Genomic DNA, 23946 nt, shown 5'->3' on the forward strand with positions numbered 1-23946 from the left:
TTGACAGGTAAGCATGTAAATATCCATATGCCTGGTGTGTAGGAAGGAGCAAAGGAAGATGGGAATGGGAATGGAGACACAGATGGGGACATGGAAGGCACCACCCAGAGACAAAACACTCAGCAGACTCTGCCTTCAAAACTACTATCATTTTGGTAAGGACCACGGGAAAAGCTTATAAAAAAAAACCCCTCCTAATCTGTTTAAGTGCTCATGTAATCTGCTTGGGGCTGCATGTTTAGAATATTTCCCTGCTCAGGAAGGATAAATTGACCTTCTTTCTCTGCAGTCTTCTGGAGTGCAATTCTCTGACAAGTAGTAACAATTTAGAGAAGGCACACTGCAGGTCACTGGCAAGGCACCAGAGTGACCAATAGCACATGCTTCTTGGCCCATGTCTGTTTTGCTGTTGTATAGTAAAAAGGTGATCCCAGACTTAGGTCTTGCTTCTACCTAGCTATACTATTAACTTGATATGCAGTCTTGAATAAGTCACTTAATTTCTGTATGACAACATTTTTAGACCTTAATGATACTGGCATATGGGCTAGGTCCATTTAAAAACTGTATACATTGATGAACAAATTAATTCTAGTGGCTTACTGCTAGTGGAGGACTGAGCCAGGTGTCCGCTGAACTCTGGATTATAGCCTGAGCCTCACACTCTGAAGCCTTTGGGTATAAAGATGCAGCAATTAATTCTCCAACATGTGTCAACAGTGAGTTCCCAGCGATCACTTGGGCTCTTTCTCTGTCAAGTATTACTGAGTTTTAGGTCATTTCTGCTTGGTGGTCCTGCCTCTCTGAGGAAATGCATACAATACTAATTAGGAAAAAATATTGTGTATTTCTGTCACTGCTCACATGTTCAGCATCTTTACTGTAGTAGAGGACACTGTGGTTCACTTTCTTTTCAGTAAAGTCTTATGAAAATTATGTCATGGTGTGTGTGTTTATGAGAGAAGGGAGGGAGGGAAGAAAAAGGGAAAATTATATACAGGGTGGGGCAAAAGTAGTTTACGTTGTGATTATGCAAAACATAGAGTTTACTCTTGTATTATTATTTATTAATTATTGTCTTATTTTCCATATGAACCATCACAAACCTACTTTTGCCCCACCTTGTACATGGGTGAGCACGTGTCAGGAAAGGGAAGGCATAGAGAGGCAAGGACTAAAGGTGGGACTGGAAAAGGCCAAAATATATTGAATCACAAACTGCAAATCCACTTTTGGATAGAACACTATGTGAGTGTTTGTGAATTTGCTACCTATTTATTGATGAGAGAGAGAGAGCCCAAGCCAGTTTTGTAAGAGTATCCAATAATCAGAGAACTCCTAAGCCTCTCCCAGTCTCACCCCAATTCTTTGCATCTGGGCTGGGCTCTAATCTGATGAAGGTGGGATTAGATGGCATGAGGGTATTACGGACAGATAAATCAAGATGCAAAGATCTTTTCATCTGCTGTGAAGAAGGCAACTGGACGGCTTCTTGGAGCAACATTCAGCTCAACTTCTGATAAGGGTAAGCATGGTATACAATCAGAGGGCTTTGGGGGTAGGGTGGGGGTTGATACAGCTCTAAAACAAAGAATGGAAGAAGAGAACACCTTGAACTGTGGGCCTGGATTGGTGCTGGGAATGAAAACATTACTGAAACACACCCAAACTTCCTTGTAATGCCATGTGATAAGCTAATAAATGAAACTTGAGTATTACAAGGTCCTTGCAAACCTTGATTACAAAATTTATTTTTGTGTGTGTGTGGCTCCATAGAAAACAGTTTTCTGGAAAAGGAGTGATCTGAGCGCTAAATGACCACAGAGCAAACAGGTCTTAACTCCCAGGATGTGCTTGAAAACTTGGCTCAGGCACCCAGAGGCTGGAGAGAGCGAGCCAGAGCCATCGTGGGAATGACTGACCACAGTGCAGTGCGGGTGGCTTACCCTGCTCCTTCTGAGGTCAAGTGTTTGTGTGTTCCAATGCGAAGCAAGTTCTTGCTGGATTTTTGTTTTTGTTTTTTCATGGCTTCGGTTGGGTTTCCCTTGGTTCTCCAAACTGTTTGATTCTCTCTGCTTCAGAGGGATCCTGGGTGGCATTTAAGGGCCCAACTCCCCTGGAGGAAGCTGTACTCCTGTTCCTACTGCTTCCCCCCCATCCCCTTACTCCATCAACAATAAAATTGCCTATCTGTTGATACCTTTGCTGAGGAAACTGGAAGTCTGGGGTGATAATAGCAGCATCAGAAAGGTTGGCCCAAGAAGCTTCTAAAACTGTTTTTCCTTAGCTGGAATTTACAGAGGAACATCCTCTGTAGCTTCCTGCAGCTTTCTACTACCTTGGTCTAATCCCAACTGCTTCCCTACAAAATTTTGCCTTGAAATATTACATTATTGCATTCTTTTATTTTTGCAGAAGAGTAGTTTTTAAGCTTCAAAAGGGGGAGGGCTAACATTGCTTAAAAAAACAGGAATATATTCTGCTTCACAAAGGAATGGATTATTTGATACTTTTAGAGGCAAAAATATGAAATGTCCTTTCATTGTCAAAATCAAATCTGATATGAGATTCAGGATTGTTTAGCTCCAGGGACGCCCTTGGAATTCATAGCAAAGCATGGTGGGGATAAGTTTAGCCTTCAGTGATACTTTCCATGTAGGAAATGGTTATATGTGTTCTGTTCCTCCCAAAGGTTCTACTGGGAGAACTGGAGTGCAGATATCTGACAGAAACAGTCTAGGGGTTGTGATTGTCCTAGGTACTTAAAAGGAATATTATACATGAGGCACACACAATAAACATAATGGTAATTATGATCCATAGTGCAAAGCCTTAGGGCCATGAAGATCCAGGGATTAACCAGGCTACTGTGATGTAACTTTTTGTGAGAATCTATATACATATAAAAGCCTAACTAACCATTATGATCAGACAACCAGAATGGCCAGAACAACTGGTCAACCAGTTTCTATGACATGCACTGACCACCAGGGGTCAGATGCTTAATGCAGGAGCTTCCCCCTGCTGTCAGTGCTCTCGCTCCCATAGCCAACCTCCCGTGGTCCTTTCCCTAACCCAGTCCCTTCTCCTGGCGGGCTGGCCCTAATCCGCCCCGATCTAGGCCAGCCAACCTCCCATGGTACCTCCTCCTGTTCTCTCCCCAGCCCCCAGCCCCTGCAGCAGGCCCTGATTGGCCTGGTCCCAATTGGCTCAGCCCTGATTAGAATTGGGTGAGACAGCCCGATATGCCCTGATCACTGGCCGGGCCTTGGGACCTCACCCATGCACAAATTTATGCATGGGGCCTCTAGTTCTTTATGTAATGCATCTTACTTTGAGTTAGACATGAACTCTGTCCAAGCTTAGAGTCAAAACTTCAAAATTATATAAATATGCAAAAGAAACTTTGAAGAAAAAATAAGTGTAATCAGGGGAAGGTAGAAGTCAAATATGGTTTTAAAATTCTTTGACATTAACGTTAGGGGTTGAGGGGTCAAAAGTATCTAAGGAGGGCAGAATTCCTTCTAAGGCAGAAACCAGGAATAAGTTAACAGTTGGGGCATTTGAGGGACACAAAGGATCGCTCAGTAAGAGCAGATGACAATCGCCTCTCAGGTTGCATAACCAGGGCTCTTCAGCAGGTGGCCCCAGAAAAGGTGAACCTGTATCACAACCATAGATTTATTTACACAGCTTCCTTGACTCCCAGAAGGTCTGGTATCTAGTTACTCTTTTTTGGGTACTTTTCACCAAATACTCTATTTACATTCTCTATTTAATTTTCCCCATGAACCAAAAAAGAAGGTATTATTTAATTCATGTTACAGATAGACTAAAGCTCAGAGAAGTTATGTAACTTATTCAAGGTGACTTAGCCAGTTTTGTAGAGCAGGAATTTGAAACTATGTTTATTTAATTCCAAAGCAATTGTATTGCTTGCACTGTATTGCCCACAAAGGGTAATTTGACTAATCCAGTTTATCTTAAGCCCTCACATTACAGGCTCTAGATCTAGCATAGGAGGATCCTAGTTAGCATTGTCAGATGAAATAGAAGATTCCCAGTTAATTTTGAATTTCAGATAAACAACAAAATTTTAAGTATATCCCAAATACTTAATGGTAATTAGTTATACCCCAAAATTATTTGTTGTTTATCTGAAATTTAAATTTAACTGAGTGCCCTATATTTTCACTTGCTAGATCTGACAATCCTAATTTTAGTAGGTTCTCCAAATGAGAGAAAGGAAAGTTCGTGGTTTCTGCCTACTGTGAAAGAATTGGGAAGTCATAAAAGCCTGATCTGCAAGAAATTCTCTAGTTTATCTCTGTGGTTTTGGAATAACTGGGATGTGCTATCAGAGTGATGGCGCACTCTGATGCCCACCGGTAAGTCCCACACTTCAGAGAGGCACAAACATTGCCTGTTTACTGGGGGCAGGAGAGCGACCACAGCACAAGAATTGGATTCAGTGAACAGAGGAGCTGGCAGGACACTTCCCAAGCCACTGGGGGCTTTGAAAAGTGAAGACCTGATGATGCCTTCTTTATGGTTTGACGGAGAAGGTCAGAGGGTCAGACTCTCATGTTCAGGGTATTAGTCCAATTTCTTCATTTGTTTATTTACCCATTTGACAAGTATACATGGCATACCTAGTAAAGGCCAGGTACTTTTGTTGGTTCTAGGACCACAGAAATCATCAAAAACCGGAAAAGCAGCCCATATTCCAATGGGGGATTAAGACAAAATCCTTGGCATGAGTAGATCATCCAGAGGTCTGGCCAGGTTCACCATCCCTAGTTCCAGCTCACAAATTAGTCAATGTGTTTCTTTGAACAAGTTGAAAATTGGCGGGACAGGATGAAAATAGTGAGTTGGAAAAAAAACAAGGGAAAAATATCTTGGAGGTAAAGATAATAATTTAACATGATTTTGAAAGTAATAAGAAAAAGTTGAAGTTATACAACATAATATTTGAGGGATGTGTGGTAGAAAGAGGTCTAAAAGGCTACCACAAGCCAAAGATTGTCCAAGAGATTTGAAGCTAAGGATATTAGCATCATCTGTAATGGGTGAAACAAAGAATTCAATGAAAACAAAGTTTCCAGGTAGTGAATAATGAAAGGGGTTGGCTCAAGGTGAGGTTAAGGCTATTTGGGAGCTCTTTGGAGCTTTTCAGAATCTTCTTTCCTAAGGTAAATATTATCAACTTTTTTGATGGAAAAGAAGAAAGTAAAAAATTCTTTGGCTTAGCACATTTGTTTTTTAAATATACATTTGATAATCATGTTCTTTGATTTGTACTTGAAGAGTGCCAATGCACATTTCTACGGCTAAAATGAAAGTCTGGGAAAACTATATTAGATAGGCCCATGATTTGGATAGGAGAAAATGTCGAAAATTTCTGAGAAATGTGTAGCTGAAGAACCTCATGTTTGGATATGAAGTTAAATCACAAACTTACTACTTAATCATCCTGCATCGATTTTCCTGTGTGTGTGTGTGTGTGTGTGTGTGTATGTGTGTGTTTGTGTTGGGATGTATTGCATACTTTCATGGGTGTTAGTATACCTGATTCAGAGCTATTCCTGTCCAGACAATCTAGATTTCCACAATCATCACAACCTCCCCTCTCCGAACTAGAAGTCTCTGGATCATGTGAGGATTAAATAAAATGAAGACTATAAAGAGCAAGGGTCATAACAATGGGTCAGCAAACATTTAGTGTCTGATTATTTTGCAGCTGGGTGGAAAATGTGTATAGCTTAAAGAATATGTAAAGACTGTAGATATCATTTAGTCCATTCTCATCCCTTTACATGTAATGAGACTGGTGATCACAAAGGGGAAGTAGGCCATTCTAATAAAACACATAGAAAGCTAATGGCAGATTTACAAGAACAACATATCTACTTAGATTCTTGAAATCTATTGGTTGTCCATTTGTATCATATTCCACTATATCTAGTGTTTCTGACAATTTATACGGTGACTTATTTAAAATCTTTTTAAAATATGATAACTTCTCCCCTATTGTGTCAACACAAAACACTTAAGCTTCTTTATCAGGGTGCTTTTACATTTCCAGTTTTCTGCAAAGGTCTGCTAAGCAACTGTCCTCATACCTTGAAGGGTCTTTTCTTCTCTCACTGTTTAAGGGGCCTGAAGGAGAACCATCAGCCACCCAAGGACCATCAGAATGAGTGACAATACTACTTTGGTTCCTCCAAGCTCAAACCAGGGTCCCACCAGCCCACGCAAAGGGCCCCCCAAGTTCAAGCAGAGGCAGACTCGCCAATTCAAGAGCAAGCCTCCTAAGAAAGGTGTGAAAGGGTAAGACCAGGATGAAAAAGAAGACTTTCTATTATTTCTTTTCTCCAATAAGATTGCTTTGTTGTTGTTCTTTTAAATTAAATTTACTGGGGTGACTGGATAATAGGATCATTTAGGTTTCAAGTGTACATTTCTAGGATATAAGATCTGTATATTGCACTTGTGTGTTCACCACCTAAGTCAAATCTTCTTCTGTCACCCTATATTAGGCCCTCTCGTCCTCCCATTCTTCCACCCCTTCCCTCAGCAACCACCACACTGCTGTCTGTGTCAGTTTCAGTTTTATGAGTGAAATCATATGGTTCTTAGCTTTTTCTGCCAGATATTATTTCACTTTGCATAATATCCTCAAGGTCTATCCATGTTGTCTCAAATGGCAGGATTTCATCTTTCCTTATGGCTGAGTAGTGGTCTATGGTGTATTAGTATATGTGCCACATCTACTTTTGAGATTTAATGCTCACCATATTAAGCAAACTTACAAAAATTTCCACCCCATCTTTTATTTTTCTCTCTGCCACAATCTTTGCTGAGTCATGCTTTTAGCCCTGGAATACTTTGTCTCTCAGCTCTCAGGTCTAAAGCCAAATATAACACAGCAAATGGAACCTTTCACAATGACCTTTGACTTGACCTCCCAGGTTTTTCTTCTTGACCACTCCCTTTCACCATTATACCCCGTCAGGGTTACAGAATTACTGGTCATTTCCAGAAATCACACTTTATTTTTATGGCTTCAATCTTATGTCTTAAGTTCTTTGTTTTTCTCTTTCTCTCCTTGGCAATGTCTTATTTTTCAACACACACTCATAAGTTAATTTCTTTTTGAAGCTGTTATTGACTCTCTTAGACAAATGTTATCATTAATTCCTTGTTTGCCTTTTGTACATTCAGCTATCATAACGTTTACTATTTTGTTTTCATTTGTTTCTTGAGACAGCTCCCTCAGAGAAAAATATTTCTTTTTTTTCCTTTCCTCCCTGAGCCTAACACAGTGTCTGGCACATAAAAGATGCCTAATACGATATTTTTTGGATAACTAAACAAATGAATGAATTAATCCATTTAATTCCTTTCATATTGCTTTTCCATTCCAATTTCTGTTTTTAAAAGTGAGGGTTGTCTAAAATTGCCCCACTGATTACTCTTTTTGGCCCTTGATTATTTTAGGTTAATTTTTTACCCAAGGGAAATTATCTCTCTATGGGTCACGCTGTTTAAAACCTGTTATTTTCTTTATCGTAATTCAATACAAACATAAGAAGTTTTTCAAATATAAAAGCTTAAGCCTCTTCTTCCCCCCTGAGTCAAAAAACTTTCCACATGAGTCATTCCAGGATCTTTGTGATCTGATCTCAGCTAATTTTTATTTTTTCCCATAGGTTCGGAGATGACATTCCAGGCATGGAAGGGCTGGGAACAGGTGAGCCACCCAGAAACTAAAGTGAGGACATTATGCTTGAAGTTTCATCTTCTTATCTGCTTCAGGCCTTAAGGGGCCGTTGAAAGTGTTCAGAAAAACCTAACTCAGCAGATCCTTTGAAGACTGAAAAATGTGGGGTTTTGTTTTGATCTCCTAAGTACTAGTAAGAATGTGTGTGCCAAGAGGCAAACACTCTGAAAGAAATCTGGGTAGGCCCCATGCTTGTTTAATGAATTCTCTTGTCTTGTTCAACAACCACTGACAGATGCTAATGGTGAACTGCAGGCTTGGTACAAAGATTCGCAGGTAGACTAGACCAACTTCTTTATTTTTTTGGAAGAGATATCTGAGACACAGCAGAATTAAGTGACAAGCAGAGGCCACAAGTGAGGTATTGGAAACAAGGGTGGGGCTCAGAGAGCATTTCTACTTTAGGAGGCCAACCACTGCTTCCTCTTTCACACATTCTCTGGCACCCAGAACAGGGCCCCACACACTGAAAGTATCTAATATCTATCTATATTTTTTTCATTGCCTAGCATTTTTATTCATTGGATAATGAATGCAAATTACTGCCTATTCTTAAAAAAAAAAAAAATTAACAGGCTTTACTTTTTAGAGCAGTTTGAGGTTTACAAAAAATTTAAGTAGAAAGTACAGAGTTCCTATATACCCCCTCTGCTCCCCTCCTTCTCCTGTACATAGTTTTCCTTATTATTATTAACTTGCATTTGTCACAATGGATGAATCAATAGTGGCACATTATTATTAACTAAAGCCCATAGCTTTCATTAGGTTCATTCTCTGTGTTGCTGTCCAGTTCTTTAGGCTTTGAAAAATGCACAGGGTCATATATCCAACATGACAGGCTCATGCAGAAGAGTTTCGCTGTCCCCCAGATCCCCTGTGCTCTGTTTATCCCCACCCTCTATATACTCCTAACAACCATAATCTTTTTACTGTCTTCATAGTTTTGCCTTTTCCAGATTGTCACATATAGTTAGAGACATACAGTATGTAGCTTTTGCAGACTTCTGGCAGTTAGAAGTATTTTTTTTTATTTAAGGTTCCTCCATGTTTTTAAATGGCGGATAGCACATTTCTTTTTATCACTGAATAATATTTCAATGCTTAGTTGTATCACAGTTTATTTATCCTATTGAAAGACATCCTGGTTGCTTCTAAGATTTGACAATTATAAACAAAGCAGTTATAAACATACTTGTGCAGGTATTTGTGTAGGTATGAGTTTTCAACTCATACAATACACTTTTGTTTAATCCTCACTGGAGGACATGTTTTTTATTTATTTTTACTTATTTTTTATTGATTTGATAGACAATGAGAGAGAGAGAGAGAGAGAGAGAGAGAGAGAGAGAGAGAGAATTAATGTGAGAGAAAAAACATCAATTAGTTGCTCATTGCCTCCTATACAAGCCTGGTTCAGGAATCGAACCCATAACCTGGACATGTGCCTGACTGGGAATGGAACCTGCAACCTTTTGGCATATAGGATGATGCTCCAACCCATTGAGCTACACTGACCTGGGTTCATCCAATACACTATAAAATATTAGAGGCTTGGTGCACAAAATTCAGCCTGCACCCTCTCACAATCCAGGACTACTAGGTTCCAACTGATTGCCTGCCTGCCTTCCTGATCACCCCCTAACCACTCCTCTGCCAACCTGATAACCCCTAACAGTTCTTCCCTGCAGGTCTGTTCCCCAGCAACTGCCCTCCCCTGCAGGCCCAGTCACACCTAACTGCCCTCCCCTACAGGTCTGATCACCCACAAATGCCCTCTCCTGCCAGCCATCTTGTGGTGGCCATCTTGTGTTCACATGGGGGTGACCATCTTATATGTTGTAGTGATGGTCAATTTGCATATTACCGCTTTCTTATGTAAGAGGTAATATGCAAACTGACCATCACTCCAGCACACAAGATGGCCACCCCCATGTGATTAAAGATGGCCACCCCTATGTGGACACAAGATGGCAGCCAAAAGATTGCCTGTAGGAGAGGGCAGTTGGGAGGGACCAGACCTTGCAGGAGAGGGCAGTTAAGGACAACCAGCTGGCAAGGGAGGGCAGTTAGGGTGACTGGGCCAGCAGGGGAGGGAAGTTGGGGGCAACCAGGCCTGCAGGGGAGGACAGTTTGGGGCAACAAGGTCGGCATGGGAGCAGTTTGACATTGATCAGGCTGTAGGGGGTGATCAGGCTGGTAGGCAGAAGCCATTAGGGGCAATCAGGCAGGCAATCAGATGAGCAGTTGGGAGTTAGTAGTCCTGGATTGTGAGAGAGATGTCTGACTGCCCATTAAGGCCAGGTCCTGGTGGGTCCCAGATTGGAGAGGGTACAGGTTGGGCTGAGGGACACACACCATTCCCTACCTTGCATTGATTTTCAGAGAGGAATGGGGATAGAGAGAGAGATAGAAACATCAATGATGAAACATCAATTGGCTGCTTTTTGCATGCCCCCTACTGGGGATGGAGCCTACAAGTGCATGTGCCCTTGACTAGAAGCAAACCGGGGACCCTTCAGTCTGTAGGCTGATGCTCTATCCACTGAACCAAACCAGCCAGATCTCCAATACACTTTTGATAAATGCTGGCATTCATAGCAATGAATGTCTTTACCAGGCAATTCTCAGTGTATTTGCTTTTTGCAATCAAATGTCACTTCTGGAATCGCAAATTTTATAGCCACTTTATAGAGCTCATGATTTTTTTTTAAATCAACTGCTTCTATATTTTTGACTAGATATATTTAAGACTAGTAAATCCACTCAGAAAGATATGTTTAACTCTGCTAACATATTTGGAATAATAGAAAGAGATTTACTGGTACACTAGAAGAAGGGCTTTGATCTGGTTCTCGTCCCATTTCTATAACTGTGTAATTTTTTTGCTAAATGATTACTCTTTCTGGATATCCACCAGCTTCTCTGTGACCTGGGGACAATAAAAACTTATTTCTGGATTCAAGAAACTGGATTAGAGGATCCCTTGAAATCATTTCTCAACATGAGTTGGATGTAGGCATTTCAAAATGTAAAGGAGCTGAGGAACAAGTCAGAGAAGCCCAAGAAACCCACCTAGATTGGTAGGGAGTAAGGAGGCTTTGGGTTTCCAGACCATGGGGGTTTAAAGCGCTCCTATTTCTCATTTTAACCCTTAACCTGACTAGAAATCTACTTCTGGTCCCTCCTTAGTGGTTGTGCCTTGGGGAAGTCCTGGGTGATCATTGAGATGTACCCCTACAGGGTAGCCCCAATCAAAAACCTTGGGTCACCTGCCCAAAAGAAGATGCAGAATAGAGCCAATGAAGATATCAGGAGGAGTGAGTGTGTTCTGGGGCCATTGGAGCCCTCAAAGGATTAATTAAGCATTTGGTCTGATCCTCTGGGTCTCAAGGCCATTTTAGATAACTTCCCAGTCACCTGGACAATGATTAGAAGAGAGGAGGATGCATCTTCTGTTTGAAGGATGTTTTTTTTGAGCCCAAAAGGCTCTCCTGGGAGTGAGGCTGACTTATAAATTCTTCCTTCCTTTCTTGCAGATATCACAGTGATTTGCCCTTGGGAAGCATTCAGCCACCTGGAGTTGCATGAGCTCGCTCAGTTTGGGATCATCTGAGGCACTCTCAACAGCATCTGCTATAACTTTGATTTCTTTTTCCCTATTGAGTTTTAAAATGTGGTCTTGTTCAGAAGTGGTTTCTTTTTCCTACACAGTCATTTTCTATAAGTTGCTACTAAGGGTTCTAGTGTCAGGCTCTCTCACAGAGTACAGATTAGCTCAGAATAGTGAGTAAACATCAACTTTTGTTAAGGCATTTCAAACCCGACCACCTTTTTCTATCAGCTGGTTAGAAGTCCTAAATATTTCTCTAATTTTTTTTTGTTTGTTACGTCCTTCAAATCTATTTTTGCTAGACATTCTTTATGATTAGTAAGTAGTAAGCTTCTAAAATAACATTTATGTCACTCACCTCCCCTTCTCATTTAATAAAGAAGATATTTACTTTGACTCTTGTGATGAAGTTTATTAAATTCTATAACGAAATATCTGGTGCCCTGTCCTAAAGAAAATTAAACCCAGAAGACACAGTCATATAGGAAATAACCACAGTGCATGAAAAAGACAATAGGATTAAGAGTCAAATTCTGATTCTTCTTTGTGAGTTTGTAAAGCACATACTTTCTGGGTCTAACTGTCTTTGAACTAGGCTGTCCCTAAAGTCCTCTGCAGTTTTATATTATACAGCACTAAGTTGGTGGAAGATTGGAGATTTAAAGTCAGGACTAACTATTAACTATTTACTAGTTAAGTAAAATTGTATCCTTAACTAGTGCTCTAAGACAGAGCACTAATTGTATACTTAACTAGTTCTCTAAGATAGAGCACTAGTTAAGTATATAATTTTACCTATATGTTCCCAAAAATTCTAGTTTAGCATTTCTTAATTAGGATTCAGGAATCTGTATTTTAACAACTCCACCAGGTGATTCTCATCATGAGAGAAGTTTGGGAAACACTGCTCCAGATAATGGCAGTTTTTCACCTAATTTTATAAATTACCATCAAAGGAGGAGATGTAAGTGGGTTAAATGAAATCCATTGGTGATAGATTAGGGAAGTAGGAGAAAGCAAAGCAGGGAAACCTCTAGGATTGGGTAAAAAGTAAACATGCTTCTTTTACATAAATGGGTACAGGATAGTTGACAAGCCAACAATTAACACAACAATAACAATGAGGAAATTGTGGTCTCTGCCCTGGTGTCCTGACCATTGGTGATGTCCTGAGGGATCGGAAAAAGGGAAGTTACAAGCTACCCTGACATTCCAAAGGTATGTTGCCGTAGATGCAAAAAGACAATAGACTCAGTTAAATCAAAGTTGATCTTTGTCAGAGAAGATACTGGCCTAGGACATGACAACCCACCATAGACTGCTTTTTAATTAAAATTGTTTTCATTTCAGACCATCTTTTGTGGTTTGCAAGGCTGCCATGTAAGCCTTCCAAAAGTTAGGCCCCTTTTTGTCCATATTTACAGTCTTTAAAGTTTAGACTAAGATGCAAAGGCTAGGTAGTTGAGCTCTCAAAATAAAATGACAGTTTGCTTCACCCTTGAAGTTGTGTCAAATATAATGTGCTCATAGCTGTCTTTCCCCAATACTTCCAAGGCAATTGTGCAATTTAAATGCCACCTCCATCAGACTTGGATGCTTGTATTAATTTCTTCATTTCGGTTTTGCAATCTGGTAAAAGAATTGGGTAAATTAACTGAAAAGAGAAATAGGATGAGACAGAGGAAAGAGAGTTGAGCTCTAATCGTGGCTCTCCCAGTAAATTTCTCTGTAATTTTGGACAAAGATTCCACCTTTTGGATCTTCCAATTTGCCTGAATTTGATAACCTAAGGTTCATGGCAGCAATACATTCTGTGACTGAGGTCCTCAGAGTCTGAACAACTATTACATGAAAAACTATTGAAGGAACTAATAATATTTTACATAGAGGAGAAAATGATAATTCCCAGTAAATATTTGAAAATTTATAATGAATGGGAAGAAGCAGATCTATTTCATATTGGATTCTAGCATTTAGTGGTAAGTTCAAATATATATGTTAAAGCTCATTTTAATTCTAGAATTATTTTATTTCTCCTCCTAAATTCTATCATTTCTCGTTTTTATCTATTTACTAGAGACCCAGTGCATGAAATTCATGCTCAGGGGATGTGTGTCCTTCAGCTCAGCCTGTACTCTCTCCAATGTGGGGCCTCTCAAAGGATGTCCGACTCAGACATCCCTCTCACAATCCAGGATTGTTGGCTCCCAACCACTCGCCTGTCTGCCTGCCTGCCTGATTGCCCCTAACCACTCTTGCCTGCCAGCCTGATCACCCTCTAACTACTCCACTGCCAGCCTGATTGATGCCTAACTGCTCCCTTGCCAGCCCAATTGCCCCCAACTGCCTTCCCCTGCAGTCCTGCCCCCCCCTCCAACTACCCTCCCCTACTGACCATCTTGTGACACAAGATGTCCACATGGGGGCAGCTATCTTTGACCACATTGGGGAGGACATCTTGTGTGTTGGAATGATGGTTAATTTGCATATTACTCTTTTAGTAGATAGGATTTCAGAGAGAGGAGGGCAGAGAAAGAGAGATAGAAACACCAATGATGAGAGAGAATTATTGATCGGCTGCCTCCTGCATGCGCCCTACTGGGGATAGAGCTCCCTGATCTAGAATCAAACCATCACCTTTTGGTTCATGGGTAGATGCTCAACCACTGAACCATGCCAGCCTGATGATCTTATTTCCAATAAAGAACAAGAAAACCTTTATTCTGTAAATAGCACATATGAAAAAGATAAAGGTAAATCATTGTCTGTGACCAAGTCCTGGCAGCAGAGATGCATACTTAAAGTTATTGAGGAAGTTTTAACAAAAAAACAAAGGGACTATTTACAAAGGCTTGGGAAAGGTTAAGAAGTATCTGAAAGACACTTTAGTAACAATATTACCAAACCTCAACCCGAAGAGACCCCCAAAGGTCTACTTTTACTATAAGAAGACCCCCTAAGATGGCTATAGCTTTCAATAGAGAGACACAGCTAAGTTATAGTGATCCCATGGGTAATTAGGGAGGAGTAGAGGTCAGGATAAAAATACCCCTAATGATGTTGTTCTCCCATTCTCTCCTCTCCTCTTGAATCCTCCCATTGGATAAACCCAATTGAAAGTCAGGAAGGCAAAGAAGCCCATTGAAGTGGTCAGTCAAGTTTAGCTCCAACAGCAGAGATCAGGTAGATAACAGAGGAGAGTGGATATGAAAGGGCAAATGGGAAACCCCTGCTTAGCAATAGTATTGACAAACAGATGGTATTCATCAGCAAGTGATATTTAGTTAGAGATGAGAAATAACATGAACATGTGATTCTGATGCAAGTCCCTGAAGTAGAGGAAGGACAATGTTTAATGAGAACAATTGCAGAAGAAGAAAATTATAGAATTTAAGGATTTGGAGGATTTTTTAAAAAGTCACCTGACATATTCCAGATAATAAGAACCATTGAGGATCTCTTGTTGAAAATACAAAATTTGAGCTCCACTCCAGATTTTACAAATAAGAATCATAAAGGGAGAGACTTTAGAATCTGTATTTTTTAAAAAGGGCCCTAGGCAATGATCATATTTATGTCAGTTTGAAAGCACCAATGTGGTCCAAGCCTACATTTTAAACATCAGACAGATGAACCCTCAAATTTAAAAGCAAGATTGATAAACTGATTGTCTTCATCAGTCATACCATCTTCTTATGACAAAACATTCAGGTGGTCTGGGTTCTGCCTGACTTTGCTACACAGCATCTGCTACACAATATGCTAATTCCCTTATCATCTTTGAGAATAAAGCAAGGTCCTTTTCAGTTTAAGATTCTAAGAAACAAGTACTACACTTGCATCTGTGTCAAGCATGAACAAACTATTATGTTTATGACCAGAAGTCCCAAGGCACAGAGCCTTAGAATGTGTTTAACTACCATCCTTCCACATTTTTCCAGAGCCTCCAAAATCAAGTCATGTACGGTACTGCCACCTGCTGTAATAAATGAGCACTGCATGAACACTTGGAAGACAGGAATTTCTGTTAGAAGACATAAAATCCTTTGAGCTAATTCAGAAAATGTTCATCCTCACTGACTAGTTTAAACTGGATATACATATTTATCATGTGCATGCTTATCCATGCATAAGATAAACATTAAAGAGTATAAAACTGAACATAGTGCAAGGTAAATCTCATTTCCACCCAATGCCATTATGGCCCACTCAATTTGCTATGAGAGTTTGCTGTTAAGAGTTTGCTATGATTATTTCCAGAGACAATCTGGGCATAGAAATATTTCTGTGTATGTAGCATTGTCCTCTGTATTTTCAGTGTCTGGTATGGAGTCAGGCAGATAGTAAGTACTCAATAGTTATTTGTTTCATGAATGAATAAATCATGAATTAAAAGACTCTGGCCTTAGCATTCCCATGGTAGCCTACAGGTACAGAAATAAACATGCTAAGAGATTTGGTTGACACATGCTCCAGGGATCTCAGAAATAGCTGGTGGGGTAGAGTAGTGGGCAACTGACTGAACTTCCCACATTGGTAGTGGAGATCCAAACCAGAGAAATATGGCTTTCTGATTGTTGTTTTGAAAATACGTTGACACTCAGGCTGCTATGACTTGTGGCCATGCAATTCACATGCTGTTGGAGAAATATAGTAACTGCTTGAAGACTGGGGAGAGTAAAGCCTGGTCTCTGGGTGATACTTGTCCTCCAAACTTTTCTCAAAATATTTCCATTAGTTCTTTATGTTTTGTAATTTTTGCCAGCAAAACTAGGGAATTAAAAAGCCAAATCTCTATAGAATTGGACTTAGAGTGCCACCTTGTGGATATTTAGCTTCATATTCACCATTTCAGTGCTGACAAAAAAAACCACATAGATAAGTATACAAACATACATTTTTAAGAAATGACAAAACTGGAAGATACTTTAGATTACTCACAACATGTCCTAATTTTGCAGAAGAAAAAACTTGATACCCGAAGGTTAAAATGAATGGTTACTTGTGATATTTTCATTGGGTCAATCTGATGGGCCATTTGATACATCAGCTTCCTGCTCCTTCCAAGCTCAGTAATTGAGCAAGATGATGTAAGTCACAGGTTAGTCAGGTATGAGATTTGGGATGAAACTAAAGACAGATTGAAGTTCAGGAATAGGATGAGGCTCAGGGATGGTTCTTAATGCATTATTTTATTAAAAAATCAGTATTATGAAATCAATGGAAAAAACTAAAGAGCTTATAACAAAGAGCAAAGTGTCTACTATACCATTTCTGTTTTCTACTTTTTATAGGCAATTCTTTATCTGCTTCTATTTTTAATGTATCACTATTTATAACTTTAAATAATAGACTTTACCTTTATTTAGTTAATATTTATTTATAATAAATATTCATACATATAAATATTTATAGACTCCCTGTTGTAAAAAATGACATCTAGTATGCACTGCTGGGGCTGTCCCTCTTGATTCTCATGAGCTAAATTCAATATCTTTATGATCTCCTTTTGGTTATCACTATAATTTCAATTGCTCAACTGATATATTTTTTTTCATCAGCTTTAGTCATTGTCTTATATCTTTGCTTATTTATTTAGGACTAGGCTATTAGTGTCTTTTCCTCTTGCTTCTTTTCCCCATTCTATCAGCCCTATTTTTATTTCATATTCTCAGGGTCTTCAGGGTTAACATTTTGTTCACTAGTCCTACGTGGATCGTCTATATTTTTCCTATAAAATTGATTCTAAAAGCAAAACTAACCAACAGCAGTTACATTTTATGACTACATGATTTGTTTTTCAAAGCAGAGCCAAGTTGTCTGCTTAGAAAACATTTCAAGTCTATCCTTTCCATGTCCACATTTCTGGGCTGCTCAGGGGAACATCTTTCTAGAATCAGGTAAAAAAGATCTCTTTCCTTAATGCTATCAATTTCTTTAAAGTCTTGGTAAAGTTTTTGTTTTGTTAACTTGTTTATTTCTCTCTTGTTTATTTTTCCAATAGTATTTTTTTTTTTTTTTGAAAAAGAATAATATGCCTTTGTCAGCTCCTCAAGTTAATCTAGCTTCATGATTATTTTGTCTATTGAACCTGTGACATTCTTGGGAAAAGACATGTCTGCCAGAGCCACTTTGGATGGGTGTTTTTCCAAGTTTGTAGATAGCTGTGTCATCCCAGACAGACTTTACTAGATCGCATTTGTGTTTTCATTTCTGAAAATGTTTATGAATATCTTGTATCATTGGTACTCTAACATTTACAAAGATTTTTCACCCATCTTACTCAGCAATCAGGGAACCCTTTTCTGATTGTCATTCTCAGTTTGGGGGGTATTTTATTATCTATTAGAGGCCTGATGCATGAAATTCGTGCATGGGAGGGGAGGGGGTCCCTCAGCCTGGTTTGCACCCTCTTTAATCTGGGACTCCTTGGGGGATGTCTGACTGCCTCTCACAATCTAACTGCTCCTAACTGCTCCCCTGCTGGCCTGATTGCCCCTAACCACCTCTGCCTTGCCCCACACCCTGGACCCAGGATTCCCTTCTCCAGCTGGTTGCAGGCACCTGAGACCCGGGCTTCCCTCTCCCTAGCTGGCCACAAGCACTCAGAACCTGGGCTGGCTTCACTAGGGCCAGCTGCAGCTGCAGGGGACCTTGGGTGGGTGGCTTTGCCTGGGCTGCAGCCACAAGTGCCCAGGACTGTGGGGCAGGCGGCTTGTCCCTCTCCCAGGCCACAGCCTGGCTAGTCCTCATTCCTCTCTTGTGAGCTCATTTGCGTCTGGCTGGTCCCCATTCCTCTCTTGTGAGTTCATTTGTACCTGGCTGGTCTCCATTCCTCTCTCCCCATTGTTAAGTGTCTGAGCAGTTCTGGCTAAAGGGCAAGAGGGCCCAAGAATGCAAAGGCATGAGGGTGAGATGACCATTTGCATGTTAGCTCTTTATTATATAGGATACTAATAAAAGGGTAATATGTTAATTATACCAGATCAAACAGACATCTTCCAGGCATCTGACTTTCTTCCAGACAAAGCCACAGTGGCAGGGGCTGAGGCAGAGGTGGTTAGGGGTGATCAGGCCAGCAGGGGAGCAAGCAGTTAGGGGTGAGATCAGGCTGGCAAGGGAGAGCAAGCAGTTAGGGGTAGCAATCAGGCCAGCAGGGAAGCAGTTAGGGGGTGATCAGGCCAGCAAGCAAAGGTAATTAGGAGCAATTAGGCAGGCAGACAGGCGAGTGGTTAGGAGCCAATGGTCCCAGATTGTGAGAGGGTTGTCTGATTGTTTAGGATTGGGCCTAAACCAGCAGTTGGACATCCCCCAAAGGTTCCCAGATTAGAGAGGGTGCAGGCTAGGCTGATGGACAACCCCCCCCCCCCCCACCCTGCACGAATTTCATGCACCAGACCTCTAGTTATTTACATAATACCCTTTCTTCCATTTTCTCTCTCCTCTCTCTGGGATTCCAAGTTAAAAAATGGGTTTTCTATTTCTCTTATATTTTCTCTCATATTATATTTCTCTTGATCATTTTGCTTACATTTTTAATATTTCTATTATATATTTTTATCAGCTTATTAATTTTTTTGCTATCCTATTTTTCAACTCTTTACTGTTCTCTGCTTTTTCTTTTGTTTTCACATTTTGTTCATGAATATAAAATCTTTTTAAATAACAATTTTCTGTTTTCCCTGTAGTTATTTTTTATCTTCTTCTTCTTCTTCTTCTTCTTCTTCTTCTTCTTCTTCTTCTTCTTCTTTTATGTTGCTTATTTTCAAGTATCTAGTCATCTTTGGTTTGTTTCTTTATACCTAAGCATGAAGGATGGATCTGGTATAGACACTTCCCCTGCTACATTGGTTTCCAGATAAACTGCTCCACTACATGGAAATTCAGAGGGGTGGGGTGTCTGTTTATAGAACTTGGGGATTGGCCAGCTTAGCTTTACAATGAGAGATGTGGACATGGCTGAGAGGTGGGGTTTCCCCAAAAGCCAGAGCAAGGAGACTTTATTGTGGGTGCCAATAACCACTAGAATCCTTAGTTCCCCTGATGGCTTACAAATGTCACCAGTGAGGGACGTGGAGTGAGAAGAATTTAACTGACATACCTATTCTCTTTACATTTTAAGCAAATTTGTCTGTTTCCACCTTCAGACCAATCTCTCCCTTGGAGCCCAGAGCCCCTCTGAGATTCTGGTTTGCAGATTGTGACCCCTCGTTCCCCCACTGGCTTGAAGGTACATTATGTGTCAGGCACTGTCTTATCTATGGAAGATACAAAGACAAAAGAAACTCTCAGACCAGTAGAAGGAGATGGATAAGTGGGATAAGGGATCTGATAGAGGTTCCTGTTGCTTTAGTTCTTTCATTATTCAGGTCTTCAGTACCAGGGATCAGGCCCAGAGATTAATTCCTTTTCTTATCCATTTTAAAACATGGGCCTTTTAGATGTTTTGTAGGTCCAGCTTCTTATATGGCTCAAAGTTCAGGTTCTCAGACACAATATTCTTTCTAAACTCTACTGGATTTCCTTGGTTGTTTTTGTGTGTTTTTTTGAGGAGAGGGTAGACACACACACACACACACACACACACACACACACACACACTTTCTTCACCTAAAGTGCACATCTGGATCTGTATGACTATCCTGGTTGTTCACATATTGATTATTGATATTTTCATAACATGGGTAATGACTGTGATGATTCCCTCTATTACCATGTCCCTGTACCCTGGTGTCTTCTCTACAAATACAGAGATCAATAGGTTAATGCCTAACATTAATCCATTGGCTAAGGTCTCATTGCATGAGGATCTCTAGGTCCTCACTGTATCACCCTTGTTGGTTATTAAACACTAGAGGCCTGGTTCACAAAATTCATGTGGGGTGTGTGTCCCTCAGCCCAGCCTGCACCCTCTACAATCTGGGACCCCTCAAGGAATGTCCAACTACAGGTGGATCAGGCCTAAACGGGCAGTCGGACATCCCTCTCACAATCAAGGACTGCTGGCTCCCAACTGCTCATTTGCCTGCCTTCCTGATTACTCCTAACGCTTCTGCCTGCCAGCCTGGTCACCCCCTAACCACTCCCCTGCCAGCCTGATTGATGCCTAATTGCTCCCCTGCCAGCCTGTTTGCCCCTAATTGCCCTTCCCTGAAGACCTGGTCACCCCTAACTGCCCTCCCTTGCAGGTCTGATACCCCCAACTTGCAGGCCTGGGCACTACCCGCCCCCCCCCAACTTCCTTCCCTGTAGGCCTGGTTGCCCCCAACTTCCATCCTTTGCCAACCTGGTCACTCCTAACTTCCCTCCCCTTCAGGCTTGATCACTCCCAACTGCCCTCCTTTGCAGATCTGGTCCCTTCCAACTGTTCTCCCCTGATGGCCATCTTGTGAGGGTAGTCATCTTTGACCACATGGGTGCAGCCATCTTGTGTGCTAGAGTGAAAGTCAATTGTATATTATTCTTTTATTTAATAGGATTATATAAGATAGAGGCCTGGTGCATGGGTGGGGGCCAGCTGGTTTTCCCTGAAGGATGTCCCAGATCAGGATGGGGGTTCCCTTGGGACATGGGGTGGCCTGAGTGAGGGGCCTGTGATGGTTTGCAGGCCTGCCACACCTCCTGGTGATCCAAGTGGAGGCCTTGGTATCTGAGATTTATTTATCTTCTATAATTGAAACTTTGTAGCCTTGAGCAGAGGTCAAGTCAGGGCAGGGCAGGCAGAAAGCTTGGCTTCCTCATCCCCCGGGGGCAACTCAAGCCTCCTGCTCTCTCTGTGGCACAGTCATCTTGGTTGGGTTAATTTTCATACTCGCTCCTGATTGACTGGTGGGTGTGACTTGTGGGTGTAGCAGAGGTATGGTCAATTTGCATATTACTCTTTTATTAGATAGGATTTTTAATATCTCTTTTGAGTTAATCACTAGAACATAGCATCTGCAGAACTCAGATGCTTCCAGAGGCCAGCAGATGATGGGGTTGAGTGATGCTGGGTGAGTAGAGCCAGAGTTTACACTTCACTCTGGAGGACACCTGCAAGCAGCAGCCACTGGAAGCTCAAGTCCAATATTCCTAGAGCCATTTAAGGGTTTTAGTGTTAGGTGAGAGAAGGAATACAGTAAGAATTTAAAAAATTCTTCAGAAAATAATTAGAATTTATATTCATGGAATTTGAAAAAGTTAGTATACATAATCTACAGATGTTGCTTGGAGTCTAAATTAAAGACCAGTAAGTATATACTGTAACTTTAGTTATTTTTTTCTAACACAGTTTATCATAGCACACACATATAAATTTGTTTAATATCCTCCATATTTCAATAGTCATGGTGCCTAGAAGAAGTAATACAAGTTGTAGTGAAGGCATCTATGGTACTTATTTTGCCTACAGTAAAAATATAGCAGACTATTTTATGATATTCCTTTATCCAGGCCACTAACAATACAGTAAATACATGATTTGCCACTGAAGCTTTAAAACAAGAACTGGTTCCTGAAACATCTCTGGATTTTTATTTTTCCTACAAAATTTGCATCTACAGCTCATAATTAAGTCTCGGTGATGGGGATCATTTCAGATACAACAGGATGGTCTGCAATGTGAGAACAGCGGCAGAGTGCATGTTCTGCAGCCACTCACCTCCGTGTGTGGGGTTTGAGCTGCTGTGTCTCTACTTGGCTCTTTCCAGGAAGCAATACCTCTTCAGTCTTGTGTTATCTGGGACACAATGTCAGCCAGGCTGTTCAGTATGAGTCATTGACAGTTGAAATGATGACTTACAAAAGATGGAAAGTTAATGTAAAATGTCAATCCAGGTGAACTGGGACAATTCTTTTTCTTTTTTCTTTTTAAATAAAATTTCTGCGTGTTTATCACATTAGAAAAAAGAAGTAGATTGACTATCACTTTCCCCCATGGACCTAGCATGACTGGCCACTGCTTATGTATTTGTTTGTTGTCTATCTACCCTGGAGAATATGAGCAATACACGGGCAGGGAATCTGTCTCTCTTATTCATTGTTGCAACCATCTCAGCGTCTTGGAAAATGCCTGAATATAGAACATCAATAAATGCTTCTTGGGTGAATAAATACATGGATAAATGAATGATACAGCTATTTGTGTTTTTGCAAGATCAATAAGGAATAAGGAGACGCTTCCCTTCTCTACATGCAGCAATGTTGGTCTTTGTTTGCAAGTGCCAGTTGAAGTGGGTGCTGTGGTTTGTGACTCTGGCTGAGCATATTGGAAGGGGTGGCTAAGAAGATACTAAACCATGAAGCTACTGCCTCTCTACTCCAGCTCCCTTTTGTGACATTGGAGCTAGAGGCTAGGCTATGTTGCTCAGGGTCTCTGGAGGGGGAGGCTTGAAGGCAAGATGTGAGGCAGAGGGAGGGAGGGAAGAATTCTGTTTCCTGTCAGCAGCATCCCCTAGCAACAGGCCCGTCTCTTGGTAGGTGTGGTTGTCCTGGTTCTACTCTACAGTCCTTTATTTGCAGCGCCCCCTACTGTCTGCAGAGATGCCAGCAAGAGGCACTGCAGCGTGGGCAACCAAAGGGCTCCCTCTCCACCCCAACTCTTCTCCCTTTTTCACCTTCCTCAGGGTGGTCCCTGCTTCTGGAAATGATCTCCCTATTACCTCAGTGTCCCCCCTTTGCATTTTTAGCCCTCTCACACCTTAGTTAGCCGGTTCCTTATAAGTGATTATAAATACTCCATAATAAATTCCACCTGTTAACCTAATTAGTATGCTTTCTGAACTGGAATCTGATGGATAAAGATTCTCATCTTGTCCTTTATCCTACAGCTATTTCTGTCCCTTCAAATTCTGTATTTTAAAGCTCTAACAACTTGCCATAGACTTAGACATAGGACTTCTTTTAATTTAATTCTAATTGCAAGATTTTTTTTTTTTGAACTTAAAAGTGTTTTTCTTCTGATGGTGGGTATTTAAACACATAAAACAAAAGTAGGTGTATTTGGAATATAAATCCCATAATCCCATTTATCAATCCTAACACATTTTGGTTGGATTTATGTGCTCTTACTTTTAAAATCACTCCTTTTAAAAAATGCAGCATAAAAATCCTCAGTGATCCATAAATCCTGAAGACATCCCTTTCTATACTATTTGAGGGGAGAAAAGCTTCCTAGAGGTTTGTAATCCTTCCCAGATGGGTAATTCTTTCTTTCAAACGAAGCAATTTGAATATCTGAGTTCCCTTAGAAGTAATAATAAGTCACTTTGGTATGCTGTATAGTGTATTATAAATTTTTTCAGATTGTAATTGTTTTACTCTTGTTTGGTCCTCTAATGAGAGAGAGAGAGAGGGAGAGAGAGAGAGAGGTATATAATTCAAAATAATATAATAATTATAAATGAATTCCTAATAATTATTCTTTAAACAATATAATTAATGATTCTAAATGATAGTAAGAAACAGTTATTCTTCTCTTATGGTGCACCAAGTCATTCAGTTGTCTTAACTCCTTTAGTCTTCGTGATGACTGTCCATTTTACCGATGGAAATACTGACACAGCATGTCCAG

At 40.5% G+C, this 23946-nt stretch overlaps 1 protein-coding gene across 2 annotated transcripts; it reads left to right on the forward strand.

Moving 5' to 3' along the window:
* Positions 1-1149: 1149 nt before the first annotated feature.
* On the forward strand, positions 1150-11792 carry PDE6H (phosphodiesterase 6H). Of its 2 annotated transcripts, XM_036456607.2 has the most exons (4): positions 1150-1514; positions 6148-6333; positions 7716-7756; positions 11323-11792. In XM_036456607.2, exons 2-4 carry the CDS (start codon positions 6200-6202, stop codon positions 11397-11399), a joined length of 252 nt encoding a protein of 83 aa, XP_036312500.1. In that variant the 5' UTR covers positions 1150-1514; positions 6148-6199; the 3' UTR covers positions 11400-11792. The 2 variants fall into 2 exon arrangements, with proteins under 2 accessions (XP_036312500.1, XP_045443752.1); XM_045587796.1 differs by lacking the exon at positions 1150-1514 and having other exon boundaries at positions 6089-6333.
* Positions 11793-23946: the final 12154 nt, after the last annotated feature.

The sequence above is a fragment of the Pipistrellus kuhlii genome, unplaced genomic scaffold, assembly GCF_014108245.1.
Source record: "Pipistrellus kuhlii isolate mPipKuh1 unplaced genomic scaffold, mPipKuh1.p scaffold_m20_p_3, whole genome shotgun sequence".
Classification (NCBI taxonomy): Eukaryota; Metazoa; Chordata; class Mammalia; order Chiroptera; family Vespertilionidae; genus Pipistrellus; species Pipistrellus kuhlii.